The sequence below is a fragment of the Orcinus orca genome, chromosome 19 (assembly GCF_937001465.1).
Source record: "Orcinus orca chromosome 19, mOrcOrc1.1, whole genome shotgun sequence".
Classification (NCBI taxonomy): domain Eukaryota; kingdom Metazoa; phylum Chordata; class Mammalia; order Artiodactyla; family Delphinidae; genus Orcinus; species Orcinus orca.
Window position 1 is genome coordinate 41,168,479 of NC_064577.1, and position 12,857 is coordinate 41,181,335.

General features: G+C 54.2%; 1 protein-coding gene across 4 annotated transcripts in view; it reads left to right on the top strand.

The window, feature by feature from the left end:
* Positions 1-12,857, top strand: part of ACLY (ATP citrate lyase) — a 42,591-nt gene that overhangs the window by 12,131 nt on the left and 17,603 nt on the right. For 2 of the 4 annotated variants that reach the window (XM_004282797.4, XM_049702466.1), the window contains 9 exons: positions 162-298; positions 1,130-1,191; positions 2,996-3,113; positions 5,099-5,253; positions 5,704-5,794; positions 6,881-6,910; positions 10,026-10,167; positions 10,452-10,620; positions 12,380-12,484. In XM_004282797.4, coding sequence (XP_004282845.1) covers positions 162-298; positions 1,130-1,191; positions 2,996-3,113; positions 5,099-5,253; positions 5,704-5,794; positions 6,881-6,910; positions 10,026-10,167; positions 10,452-10,620; positions 12,380-12,484 — 1,009 coding nt within the window. The remainder of the gene's footprint in view (positions 1-161; positions 299-1,129; positions 1,192-2,995; positions 3,114-5,098; positions 5,254-5,703; positions 5,795-6,880; positions 6,911-10,025; positions 10,168-10,451; positions 10,621-12,379; positions 12,485-12,857) is intronic. The other 2 variants (XM_033410811.2, XM_049702467.1) reach the window with 1 other exon arrangement.

Sequence of the window (12,857 nt, forward strand, 5' to 3'; positions counted from 1 at the left end):
TTAACCTTCAAGTATGACTTGTTTGGGCCTTGAGGGTCTGAGGTCCATAGGCTGCCCGGCCTCAAGGCTTCAGGGGCGTCTGCGTGGCCTCCCAGGCACCAGGCCGCCGCCCTCTGCCACTCAGGCTGGAGCCAGCACTGACTTCCTTGCTTCCCTGGCAGCGATACCATCTGCGACCTAGGGGGTGTCAACGAGCTAGCGAACTACGGGGAGTACTCGGGCGCCCCCAGCGAGCAGCAGACCTATGACTACGCCAAGACGATCCTCTCCCTCATGACCCGTGAGAAGCACCCCGATGGTGAGACACGCGCTCCTTCCCCGGGACAGCCCAGCGTCCTCGGTGGGGACAGCTTTGGCTGGGCTGTGAGGCACCAGGGTTTTCCTGGTCCTTTGCAACCTGGGACTAGTTATTTAACTTCTGGACCTCAGTTTCCCTGACTGCACAATGGGCAGTGACAGGGTCTGTCAGACTGGGGGCTCCGAGGGGGCGAGGAATGGATGGATGTATACAGCCCTATGAGTAGGTGCAAGGGGAGGCGGTGGTGGCATGCTTTTGCTGACTGCTGTAACGCGGTTCTTAGCGACTCACTTACACATTTATTGTCTGCGCTGTGTGATTCCCAGCTTTCCTGTATCACCTGTCCTGTGTTTTGGGACCACACATACCAGTTCCCCTTCCCTTGAGCCAGATAGAGATTCCCACCAGGGGTATCCAAAAACCAAGCTGGGTTTCTAGATGCCAGCTAGGAATGATGTAGAGATTCTGTGGGTTCGAGAATTCCCTGGCCGCCCAGTGGTTGGGACTCCGCACTCTCAGTGCCAAGGGCCTGGGTTTGATCCCTGGTCGGGAAGTAGGATCCCACAAGCTGCACGACGCAGCCAGAAAAAGAAATTGAGATTTTCTGGGCTTGGATCAGCCGCCTGCTTGGTGGCATAGGTTATGGAGAGGTGAGCTGATGACACTGAACAGGCATCAGGAGAGACCAGCTTGCTCCCCCCGCCTCTGCACTGGTATCTCCTAACAGCTGGGGGACGCTCACTCAGGAGAGAGCACTCTCTCAGTTGGATTTCTATGATGCCCAAGTCTACCTTTCTAACCTTTTTCTGACTTCTCTTGCTCCAAACCCAGGCAAGATCCTCATTATCGGAGGCAGCATCGCCAACTTCACCAATGTGGCCGCCACATTCAAGGTAACCAGCTGCAGGGGAATGTGGGTGGGTTGGGAGCAGGGAAGGGAAGTTTCTGTGCAAGTAGGTTTGAGACAGAAGCAGGTTCCCATCAGTTACCCAGTCCGGGGGAGGGGCTTTTGACCTAGGGATGCACAAGACACTGGGATGGATCTGGATCCGAACCTGTGTGTCTCTGGCCAAGCAGCCGACCCTCGCTGGGCCATAATTCTCCCATCTGAAGTGTGGGGAGAAGGGGAATTTCTGCCTTCCCCCCTTTCAGGACCAATTCTTCTAAAACTGGCTTGACTGATCTCATTTCCAGCACTCCATTGTAAGACTCTGGGTTCTCTACACCTCCTAGCGTTTCTGTTTCCCAGTCATCTGCCCCTTCTCCAAAAGGTTGGCATGAGGAAGTGTCTGATGCCCTGGGGCTCCTGCTCTTCCAGCCAGAGGCCCGTCAGCCTGGGTCCCTGTGCACAAGTCAGGGGTGTGGGCCCCAGTTTAAAGAAAGTGTGACTGCTGGTCAAGAAGGATGACAGCTAACGTGTCTCGAGACTCCTCCCCTTCAAGGGGGCCGCCTCACAAGGCCACTTATCCCACCCTGTCAGCTGCTCACTGAAGCCCTTCAAAAGAGTGTCTTCCATCTGGTAGTTCCACATAAGCTTTGAAAATAATGCATAGGGCTTCCCTGGTGGCGCAGTGGTTGAGAGTCCGCCTGCCGATGCAGGGGACGCGGGTTCGTGTCCCGGTCCGGGAAGATCCCACATGCCGCGGAGCACCTAAGCCCGTGTGCCATGGCCGCTGAGCCTGCGCGTCCAGAGCCTGTGCTCCGCAACGGGAGAGGCCCACGTACCGCAAAAAAAAAAGAAAGAAAGAAAATAATGCATAAATAAATGTCAGTCCTGAAAGTCTGAGCTCTCCAGAAGGAGGGGACCAGGCCTCGCCAGTCCTGCCTAAAACAGGTCCCTAATTGGACCTGATTCAACAAACAGATCTGACACAGGTGAATCCCAACAGCTTTGTTTTAACTTCTGAGCAGCCTGTAATAAAGGCAGCGCGTCGATAAGGGCAGTTATGTCTGGAGCAGGAACTGTGTGTAGAGCTTCCCGTGAAATGCCACGAGCGACAGAACGTAGACTCAGTAAACTTGCCCTCCATCTGGAGAGACAAAACTGGTCCACACCTGTACGTGCTCCCACGTTTCCAAAGTTGATACCCATTGCAATGCTTTTCCCCCAAATCACTTGAAGAAGCTTTTGTAGGACTTTGACATTTAAGTAGACAATGTCCTGATCACCCTGACAGCTCTTGCATAGGACCTCGGTATAGAGTTTCCCCCAAAATTGCAGTAAGAGAACAAGAACGACTATAGATTGGGATAAGAGAGACCAGCAAAGCCCCACTGGTGTTGGAGGCCCAGCACCCCGCGCATCGAGGGGTGTCACCGCTAGGTGCCCCATGTTCTCACCTCAGCACCATTAACAGTGGTTGCTTGTCCTGGGCCTTTGGGTCGCTTGTGTGTGCAACACGTGTAAAATTCTTGAGTGCCAGGGCCTGCCGTGCTTTGTGAGAAGCCGCCCTATTTTTTTCGTTTTGTTTTGTTTCTGGCTGTGCCGCACGGCTTGTGGAATCTCAGTTCCTCGACCAGGGGTTGAACCTGGGCCGCGGCAGTGAAGGCGCTGAATCCTAACCACTGGACCACCAGGGAACTCCCAGCAGCCCTTGTAATCTACGCCCTGGGACATTTGTTTCCCATGGTTATAAACGCTTGCTTTATGGCTGCGTTCATTCTAGTCACATGTCTGTTGTCCCTTGGTGCTTCCAGGGCATCGTGAGAGCGATTCGAGATTACCAGGGCCCCCTGAAGGAGCACGAGGTCACGATCTTTGTCCGAAGAGGTGGCCCCAACTACCAGGAGGGCTTACGGGTGATGGGAGAAGTCGGTAAGATGGGGAACCTTTTCTGTCTCTCCCACCCTGAGTGTCACGCCTCCTCGGGATTCCTGCAAGAGTCAGTCTTCCAGTGCCTCCGTGCCCTCCCCCCCGCCTCTGGAGGTGCAGCTCGCTTCTGCTGCTGTTCTGTGCCCTCCTGACACAGAGCACCTGACCGAAACCTAAACTCGGAATGGGCAGGAAGGCATTTTCATTCAGCTGTTCACTTAACAAATAATTGTGGAAGGCCTGCTGTGTGCCGGGCCCTGTGCTGAACCCTGGGGTCACAGCCACGTGCGACAGATGACGGGCAGCGAGCCCTCGTGCAGTTGAGAACAGTGACTGCAGTGTCAGGCGGCATGAAGGAAGACGAGCAGGGGGAAGGGGCGGGACATCTGTGCCTCTAGCATCTGTGGGAGGGGACAGGGCAGTTTTAAATGAGGCAATCGGAGAACGCTTGACCAGAAAGGTGGCATTTGAGCAGAGACCTGGAGGAGTGAGCAGTCAGTGGTGACTGTCTGCCGAGGAAAGGGCAAGTCCCAAGGCCCTGGGGTAGGACCAGCTGGGAGGGCTGAGGGACTGGGGTCGGGAGAGCAAAGGCAGGGGGTCCGGGGATGGAGGCAGAGAGGCCGAGGGAGCAGATATGCGCGGGGCTAGAACAGGTCCCGTGGGCACTTGGCTGTGACCCTGGCAGCTGCTGGAAGACTGAGCAGAGGAGTGACACCATTTGACTTAGGTTTGAGAAGGTTGTTTAGGCTGCTGGGTGGAGACAAGACCAGAGGGCAGCCAGGTCGAAGCAGGGGGACCACCTAGGAGGCTGCGGCAGCCTCTAGGGCAGAGTGGTGGCCTGGACTGGGGGGCGGAGGAGGGAGACAGTGGTAAGTGTCCAGGCCCCGACCGCTGGTGGCCTGGATGGAGGGAGGGGTCTGGTAATTGATAGAACCGGAGGGAGTTGCCCCTCGCTGAGGTGAGGGCAGAGAGGATGTGGGTCCATTTTGGTTTCCTTTCTTCCTTCTGCATTTTGGGCGTCTCCTGCAGGCTCCTGAGACCTCAGACTCAGAGCCGTCAAGAACTTGGGGACCATGTGATGTCAGTGAGGACTAAGACTGGGTCTCCCTGAGTTGACCTGATAGAACCAGCAGCTTTGGTCTTGAGTGCAGCGCGACCCCGTTGCTAAGAGCAGTTATGTGTGGGGTGGGGGGGTGTGAGGGTGAGGATATGAGACACTCCTGCTCGGTGATCATGCCCTCTAACAGGAGAGACAATCTTTCCACCTTCCCATTTCCCCAAATCTGATATCCATGGCAAACACTGACCCACCTAGGTCACTTGAAGTGGTACCAAGTCCTAGTTTTCACCTGAAACTGTGGACCTGCCATGGACGTAGCCCTCGGAACAGCACGGTGAATGTTACTCAGTCATGCCTGGGACGTTCAACTCATGGGACAATGAACAAGTAAACAGCGGCTGGAACAAGAGGCTGTTTGGTGGGGATCTCCAGGCAGGGCGGTGTGGAGGGGAGCGACTGTCGAGGTCAGAGAAGGCCTTTCCCAAGAGGTGGCACTTGAGCTGAGCTGAGTGACAGCCAGGTGACAGCTCCATGCAGAGGAAGGAACAGGGCCAGAGCCCTGGGGAAAGGAGCCCGGCTGTTGAGGAACAGAGGCCGGGCCTGGGTGGCTGCAGCGTGGTGGCCACGGGCGACAAATCTGGAGGGGGTCGGAGAGCCGGGGAACGTGAGGAGCGCAGGCTCTCGTGCTGCCTGTGGTCACTGGAGAGTGTCTGTAAGGCTCTTTCTTGCTCTTACTGGCAGGTAACCTTTACAGAGTTTTGTTTGATGGTGAAGATAATGACCACCAACTTCTCCTGGGATAATTGGTCTTGCACAGAAAGCGCCAGACATCGGGCGGGCTCTGAAGGGGCCTTGCCAGTCATGTGGCCTTCCTTGCAAGGCACTTATTAGGAGACTTGAACCATGGATCCTTTTCCGTCCCTCACAGGGAAGACCACTGGGATCCCCATCCACGTGTTTGGCACTGAGACTCACATGACGGCCATTGTGGGCATGGCCCTGGGCCATCGGCCCATCCCCAATCAGCCGCCCACAGCGGCCCACACTGCAAACTTCCTCCTCAACGCCAGCGGGAGCACGTCGGTAGGTGCCAGTCTTCCTCTGCCGTAAAGCCTGCAGAGTCATCTTTGTCGCCCCTCACATCCCATCCCATCCTGGGCACGGTCCCCAGCTTTTTGGGGGCACTGGGGAGGTATGGGGAGAAGGTAGTATGTGGTTGGTTTCTGTATCTCTGCCAGTTTTTTCTGCCCTATCAAAGTAGTGTAATGGAAAGACCAGGGATTTTTTAATCAGACCTGAGTTCAAGGGAGGGACCTTGGTGGGTATCGCCAAGAACCTCAGTTTGCTCACCTGTGGCTTGGGGACAATACTAATTCCTATCTCAGAGGGTTGTTAACTAGTTCTTTTGGAAGCAGCTTGTAGAGAACAGAGCTGTGCATAGTTCTTGTTACCTGAGTTCTTTGGGGCCTTAATGACCGGTAGCTTTTTTTCCAGCTGTTCCCTGCGACTGTTTCTCTCTCCTTGTTCCCCCAGACTCCAGCCCCCAGCAGGACGGCGTCTTTTTCTGAGTCCAGGGCTGATGAGGTGGCACCTGCAAAGAAGGCCAAGCCTGCCATGCCACTAGGTAACTCCCAGCAGTTTCAGGACCCTCCTGTCCCCCTTCCCTTCCTGGGCCCCGCTGGGCCAGCAGAGGTGGATGGAAAGCGGTTTGGGCTTTGCTTTTGGGCCTGGTGCATGGGATGGGAACAGACACGAGGAAGTGGTGGCTGGAGCCTTCCCCGTGGGCTCTCCTGGTGCTGAGGGCCCACGCTGCGCCTGGGTCACCCCACTCCCCATTGTCTTCCCCTCCGCCCCCTTCTATGGGGTGTGTGAGCTGGGCAGGGAGGCTGCGGAGGAGACAGGGTTACAGAAATACCAGGTGGGGGCAGCGTCCCTCAGCCTCTCCTCCTGAGTGGACGTCAGGAGCCCAAAGCTCAGAACGGCGGAGAACTCCCGCGCCCACGCCCCCAGCCATCCTGGGGCTCTTCCCAGGACAGTCCCTTCCGGTGAGCCCACCGCAAGGGCGCACATGGTCTCCCAGCCCGTCTGTGCTTTGCCTGCTCGTCTGTCCCTCCTGTGATTCATGAGAGACGTGATCCCTGCCAGCCAGCCCTTGCGACCAGCACTAGGTAACCTGTGTTAGTTACCGCTGGGCTGACGTGGCCTGTGTGGCCTCTTCCCGGGACGGACGGAGCGTGCTTAAGGCATCTTGTGAAATAGTGACACTGGCTGCAGGCGCTCAAGATTGGAAGCCGCCGCCCTGCAGTCCCCAAACCGGTAGCTTTGTCCACAGCACAGAATGACAGGTCCAGTCCCTCGGCCTAATCATCTCATTGTGCTTCATGGGGACAAAACAGGTCAAGAGGGTGGGAGCGGGCCTGCTGTCCCTCTGGAGGGCCTGGGCCTTTGGTGCTCAGCACACCCTCCAAGCCTTGGTGCTTTTGCTCCTCTCTGCGCTCTGTGGGCCTTCTCCCCTTCTTGCCTCCACTCTGCTGATCGGGGGTCTCTCTTCTGTTGGCCTCGCTCCTGTCTGTCGTGAATAGACAAGAGACGGTGAGCGCAGCAGCCCTGCAAGGCTTGTCCATGGACCTCTCCCTGTTCCCACCCGCTCCCTCCAAAGCCCCCAGCCATCAGCGGGTCACTCAGTTGCCTTGGTCATTTTCTTTGACAGATTCAGTCCCAGGTCCAAGATCCCTGCAAGGTAGGATGCCCCCAGCTCCGCGTGTGGCTTGATAGCGGGTGACAGTCTTACGGTGTGCTTTGTGTCCCCGTCCCCGCTGGGTTGCAGTGCTGTCTGGCATACTTTCTGTCCCTGCCTTGGTGTGGCCTGCCCCAAGCCCCAGTCTTCGCTCTCCTTTCTTTCCCACCCCTGCTTATCTCACACCCCCGCTTTCCTTGCCGTGGGGCTGTGACTCCATGTGGGAGGGGGTGGAGAGCGCAGGACGGGCAAGAGCCAGGCCCACAGCCTTGGGCAGTGGGTGGAGCTGAGGGGGGAGGGTCCTCCTGGGAAAGAGGGAGCCATGGAAACTGAAGGGGGCGTGGCAGAGCCAGCGGGCCAGGAGGGGAGCCACTGACCACCTGATTTTCATCTACATCCCATGATGTCCTCGTTTTCTTTTCCCACCTCAGCCTCACCACCGCCGACTTCAGCCCAGACTCCCAGCACCAGGGACAAGTTTAGATTTCTCTGGGATTTGGGTGGAAGACAGAATGGAGAAGGAGAGAGAGAGACCCGGAAGGGTGTGCAGTAAATCTGGAGGAGGGACTGGGCTTTGTCTGCTGTGTGAGGTCACTGTTTAGCAGGGACATTTTCTGTGTGTGTTCACACAAACTTGTACACGTTCACCTGTTGACCGAGGTGAATAGGTGAATCGGTTCAAAGCGTCAGCGCCTTCATTTACCTTTTTGACATTGACAGCTGTGAGAGATCCCCCGCTCTGGGGAAGGGGAGTTTCTGGTGAAGGGGGGTTTCGTAATGATGACCTCTGACTCCTTGCTAAGAAGAGGAAAGGGGTAACTAGGCAAGGTCAAGTAGCCCTTCCTCCCCTACCTCTGGCATCATCCACTGTTACCTAAAAGACCAGACCTGAGGCTGAGCCCTGTGCAGAAGGACAGAAGGAACGGGGGCAGACTCTCAGTGAGAGCTCTTGGCTGTGGAGGGTGGAGGTGGGGTTTAGTCTCACTGTCCTGGGCGGTGCTGAGACGTGGGAGAGGAAGGATGGCGGTGGATCAGGAAGGGAGGGTAGATTGGGCCAGGACAGCAGAGCCAGTGGAGGAGCCTGGTGGGGGCTTAGCCCCGGAGCACAGGTTCTCTCTGGGGCCTCCATCTGTGCTGCTGCTGGGCTGACGATTGCCACCTTCAGCTTTGCCTTCTCTGTGCTCTGAGAGCTCCAGTTCTGCCCCCGTTCGAGCTGGAAGTGCGGGTGGGTTCGTAGAGATTCCAGGCCTCGTCCTGATTTCTGTAGCCTCTCGGGTGGACAGATGGGTGTATGTGCACTTGCGTGCGTGCTGACTCTTGGGGATGTGGGCTCCCCGAGGATGGGGAGTGGTGGGGCCGTGCTGGCTTTATATCCCTCCTCAGTTGCACAGTTGAGCTGCATCTCAGGTTAGGACAGAATCCTGGCTCTGATGCTAGATGACCTACAATCTTCGTCATTTGGCAACTCTGGCCTTCAGTTTTCTGGGACTGGAAAGTGAGGGAACTGGATTAGGTGGCCTCCCTTGTTCTGTGATCTCACGTCTCATTGGAACCCAGATGGGTCCAGGGCACAGTAAATCCCGGGTGTTTGCACCAGCAGGAGCCTTCTGTCATGAGAAGCTTATGGCTGTGATGGAAGAGGCAAGCCTGCGTAGGGATGAGAATCTTACATGCCTTACTAGCCTGTGCTAGTACAGTAGGTTAATTAATACCAATGCCCCTGAGCTCTCTGCGTTATTTTCCTTGGGGGAGCTGAGCACGTCCCCTGTGGGCTACTTTTCTCCAGCAGAAAGCAGGAGGGTCAGGTGACCTGCCTGTCTGGGGCGACAGCTCAGGAGGAATGCACTTCTGCCAGCTCTTGTTGTTCCCCTCACCCCTTTCCTGACGCCCCTTTCTGCCCCTTTCCTGCCGCCCTGTCCAAGAGCATTGTTCCGAGCAGGAAAGAGCCACCTGGGAGGAGGCTGTGGGGAGAAGGTCAGGTGGAAGGTCAGTTAGGATCAGGCTACAGCAGACCTCTTCATTGGACCTACGCTGACCTAGAATCAAGAGGATTCAAATCCTGTCCCGAGCTGGCTTATGTCCAAGTTCACAAGCGATAAGGATTGTTGGGGAGCTGTTTGAAGTCTTGTGGTAGACAACAGGGTCCCACGGTATAGCACAGGGAACTATATTCAGTGTCCTTTTATAAACCATAGTGGAAAAGAATATAGAAAAGAATATATAGATGTATAACTGAGCCACTTTGCTGTACAGCAGAAATTAATACAGCATTGTAAATCAACTATACTTTAATTTTAAAAAGTTCAAGGGAGTTCCTTGGTGGTCCAGTGGTTAAGACTCCATGCTACCTAAGTCAGAAAGAGAAAAACAAATATCATATGTTAACGCATATATGTGGAACCTAGAAAAATGGTACAGATGAACCAGTTTGCAGGGCAGAAATAGAGACACAGATGCAGAGAGCAAACGTATGGACACCAAGAGGGGAAAGCAGCAGTGGGGTGGTGGTGGGATGAATTAGGAGATTGGGATTGACATGTATACACTAATATGTATAAAATAGATAACTAATAAGAACCTGCTGTATAACAAATAAATAAAATTAAAATTTAAAAAAAAACCAAAAAAACCAAACGACTCCGTGCTTCCACTGCAGGGGGTACAGGTTCAATCAATCCCTGGTTGGGGAACTAAGATCCCGCATGCCCACGCCCCCCGAAAAAAAATAAAGTTAAAAAAAAAAAAACTTTCGGTCACCCAAATTGGGAGAGCTTAACATTTTTTGCTGGTGACTTTAAAAATAATTGATCAAGCCCTCATCTGCATGTACATACCTTTCCTGTGAAGTTGAGCAGGTCCTGTAGGAATTCTGCTGTCTGTTCCCTGCTGAGCCCTTTGCCAGCCAGGCAGGTTCCCTCAGTTCATTTTGCGCTCTCTGCCACCTCTTTCCAGAAGAAATCTAGGCGCCTCCTCCCCCACGTTCTCAGAGTTCCGTCTTCTTGACATTCCTTTGCAGTTTTGACGCCTCGCCCTCGCGGGACGTGGGGCGTGGAGGGGTCTGGCAGGCAGCCCCCGGGGGGTGTGTTCTGGGTATACTCGCTCTGTCTCTGCCCCCCAGGAAAGAGCGCCACCCTCTTCAGCCGCCATACCAAGGCCATCGTGTGGGGCATGCAGACCCGGGCCGTGCAGGGCATGCTGGACTTTGACTACGTCTGCTCCCGCGACGAGCCCTCGGTGGCTGCCATGGTCTACCCTTTCACGTGAGTCGCGCACGGCAGGGAGGCTGGACGCGGCCACCGAGCGGGATGTCCTCATCCCATCTCCTCCAGCAGCAGCACAGAGCTGGGCGAGCCCTGGATTGTCCCCTTTGCCCGAGAAGCATCTGCCCACCCCAGACGGGGCGGTCGATGTTCCTGGGGGATCTTTTTCCCCCACAGACTAAACTCTTTGAAGGCAGACCCTGCCTTTCCGCCCTCCGGGTGAAGCCCCTCCCGAGCCCTGGCAGGTTAAGAGTGTCCTGACCCCTCTTCTGCCTTCCTCACAGCGGGGACCACAAACAGAAGTTTTACTGGGGTCACAAGGAGATCCTGATCCCCGTCTTCAAGAACATGGCTGATGCCATGAAGAAGCACCCGGAGGTGGATGTGCTGATCAGCTTTGCCTCCCTGCGCTCAGCCTATGACAGCACCATGGAGACCATGAATCACGCACAGGTAGCTCGCTGCGCCCTGGGGCGGGAGGCAGGGGCACCCTGAATGGCGTCCGCTGCGACAAAGACCCTGGGACTCGGGACTGGCCAGCGATTTGGGGGATAGTGGTTGGAGACCTGATCTTCAGGAGGCAAGGTAGTCACCAAGGGTTGGTGGGCTGCTTCCCCGGGCTGGCAGAGAGTCAGTCCGGGGCCGGCTGCCTCCACCAGGTCCTCTCTGTGCTGAGACTGGCTTTCAAAACAGGATCAAAAGCACTTTTTTTGCTTATTGTAAAATTGTTACGTATTAATTATAGAAAAGAATTAAATGCTGATAGTAAGAAGAAAAGGGTAAATACCTCAGGTCTCATTTCCCAGAAATACGGCTGCTGACGTTTGAGTACATCCTTATTCACACCTTTTTCTGGGTTTGAACAAATGGAATAATGCTGTATCTGTTTTATAATCCTTCAGGGACTCTTTCCACATCAATACTTACCAGCAGCATCATTTTTGCTTTTTCAAGTCTCATGATGAACATAGATCCTTAATTGTTTCCCCAGCGTAAATGTCTCGAGGTCAAACTGCTGCATCAGAATTTGCAGATTTGAAAGCCTTTGATCCATCCTGCCCAGGGGCCCTCCAGAAAAGGCCAGAACTGGGGACGTAAACTCCCATCACTAGCATGAGAATGCCTGTTTCTCTGTACCCTTGCCAACATTGAACACTTGGACATAAAGAACTATATACTTGACAAAATGATAGGCATTCTATTTAATTTGCATATCTTTGATTATTAACTAAGATGAGCTTCGAAAATACGTATTGGCCATTTGCATTCTGTGACACGGCCTCGCCTCCTTTTTCTCTGTTGAGGTGTTTATCTTTTTTGTTACTGATTTGTAAGAGCCCTTAGGGATTAAGATACTGAGTTTTCTGTTCAAAATTATTGTCTGATCCCAGACTGGCTTACTTCAGTTTATGACTGGAGTAAACTTGTTCTGATATCTCGATGAAGCAAAAAAGAAAACACACCTGCTAAAAATGAGTGGCTTTTCTAGTTTAGAACAGAGGTTGGTGAACTACAGTGCAAGGGCCAAACCCAGCGCCCTGCCTGTTGTAAATAAAGTTTTATTGGAACACAGCCATGCTCACTCATTTACATATTGTCCGTGGCTGCTTCTGTGCTGCAGAGGCAAAATTCAGTCGTTACCACAGAGACCACATGACCAACAGACCCCAAAACACTGTCTGGTCCTTTATAGAAAAAGTTTGCTTTGGCTCTTCCCCCCCACCCCCACCCCCTCTGGCTTCTCCCTCAGCCCCACTCTCTGGTCCAAGTGTGGAAGCAGCTTGTTTCTATCAAGGTTTTGTCCTGTGGGGATGTAGAGTCAGAGCCTCAGAGGGCACAGCAGGGATAGCCCTGGATAGCTGCTTTATGCTCCGGCACCTGGACGCGTGGGAAACAGGTGGGGCTGGGTCTCATGAGTTTTTGGATAGGTGAGAATATAACAGTTTTGACTACAGCAAGTTTTCAGAAACATTTGTTCCACTTGGTTACTGACTCACTGTGGTGTTAACCGATGGAGCGTAGTTTTGGGTGCCTCTCTTTGGGGGGAGGGTTGAATAAGCAGGGTAGGAACAGAGGCCTGTGGGAAGAAGGGGGTGCATATTGTTATCATTACTCCTGGAAGGGGGCCTGGGAGATGGGTTCTGGAATGGTCACTGCCTCGACATCTCAAGTGGTGAAATGATAACGGGAAGGGACTATCCTCGTGCTCTAGATCCGGACCATCGCCATCATAGCTGAAGGCATCCCCGAGGCCCTCACGAGGAAGCTGATCAAGAAGGCAGAGCAGAAGGGAGTGACCATCATTGGACCTGCCACCGTGAGCATCCCTTCCACTTCTGGGCCCGCAGGAAGCTCATTGCTGACGCTACTGTCTCCCATCTAGTTTGAAAAGATTGAGAGAGTACCTGTTGAAAGTCAGGCTGTCCATTTCCAGTGAATTTTTTTTTTCTGGCTGCGCCGTGCGGCCTACATGATCCTAGTGCCCCAACCAGGGATCGAGCCCAGGCCCTGACAGTGGAAGTGCTGAGTCCTAACCACTGGACCGCAAGGGAATTCCCTGTCCACTTCCAGTTAATTTTGTAAAGGGCTGTCTCCACAGACCATATCACCTTTACAGTTTCGAGGGGCTAACAAGATTTTTTTAAGTGTCCACCCTCAGACAACCATAGCGTGGTCTTTGATTATTCCTT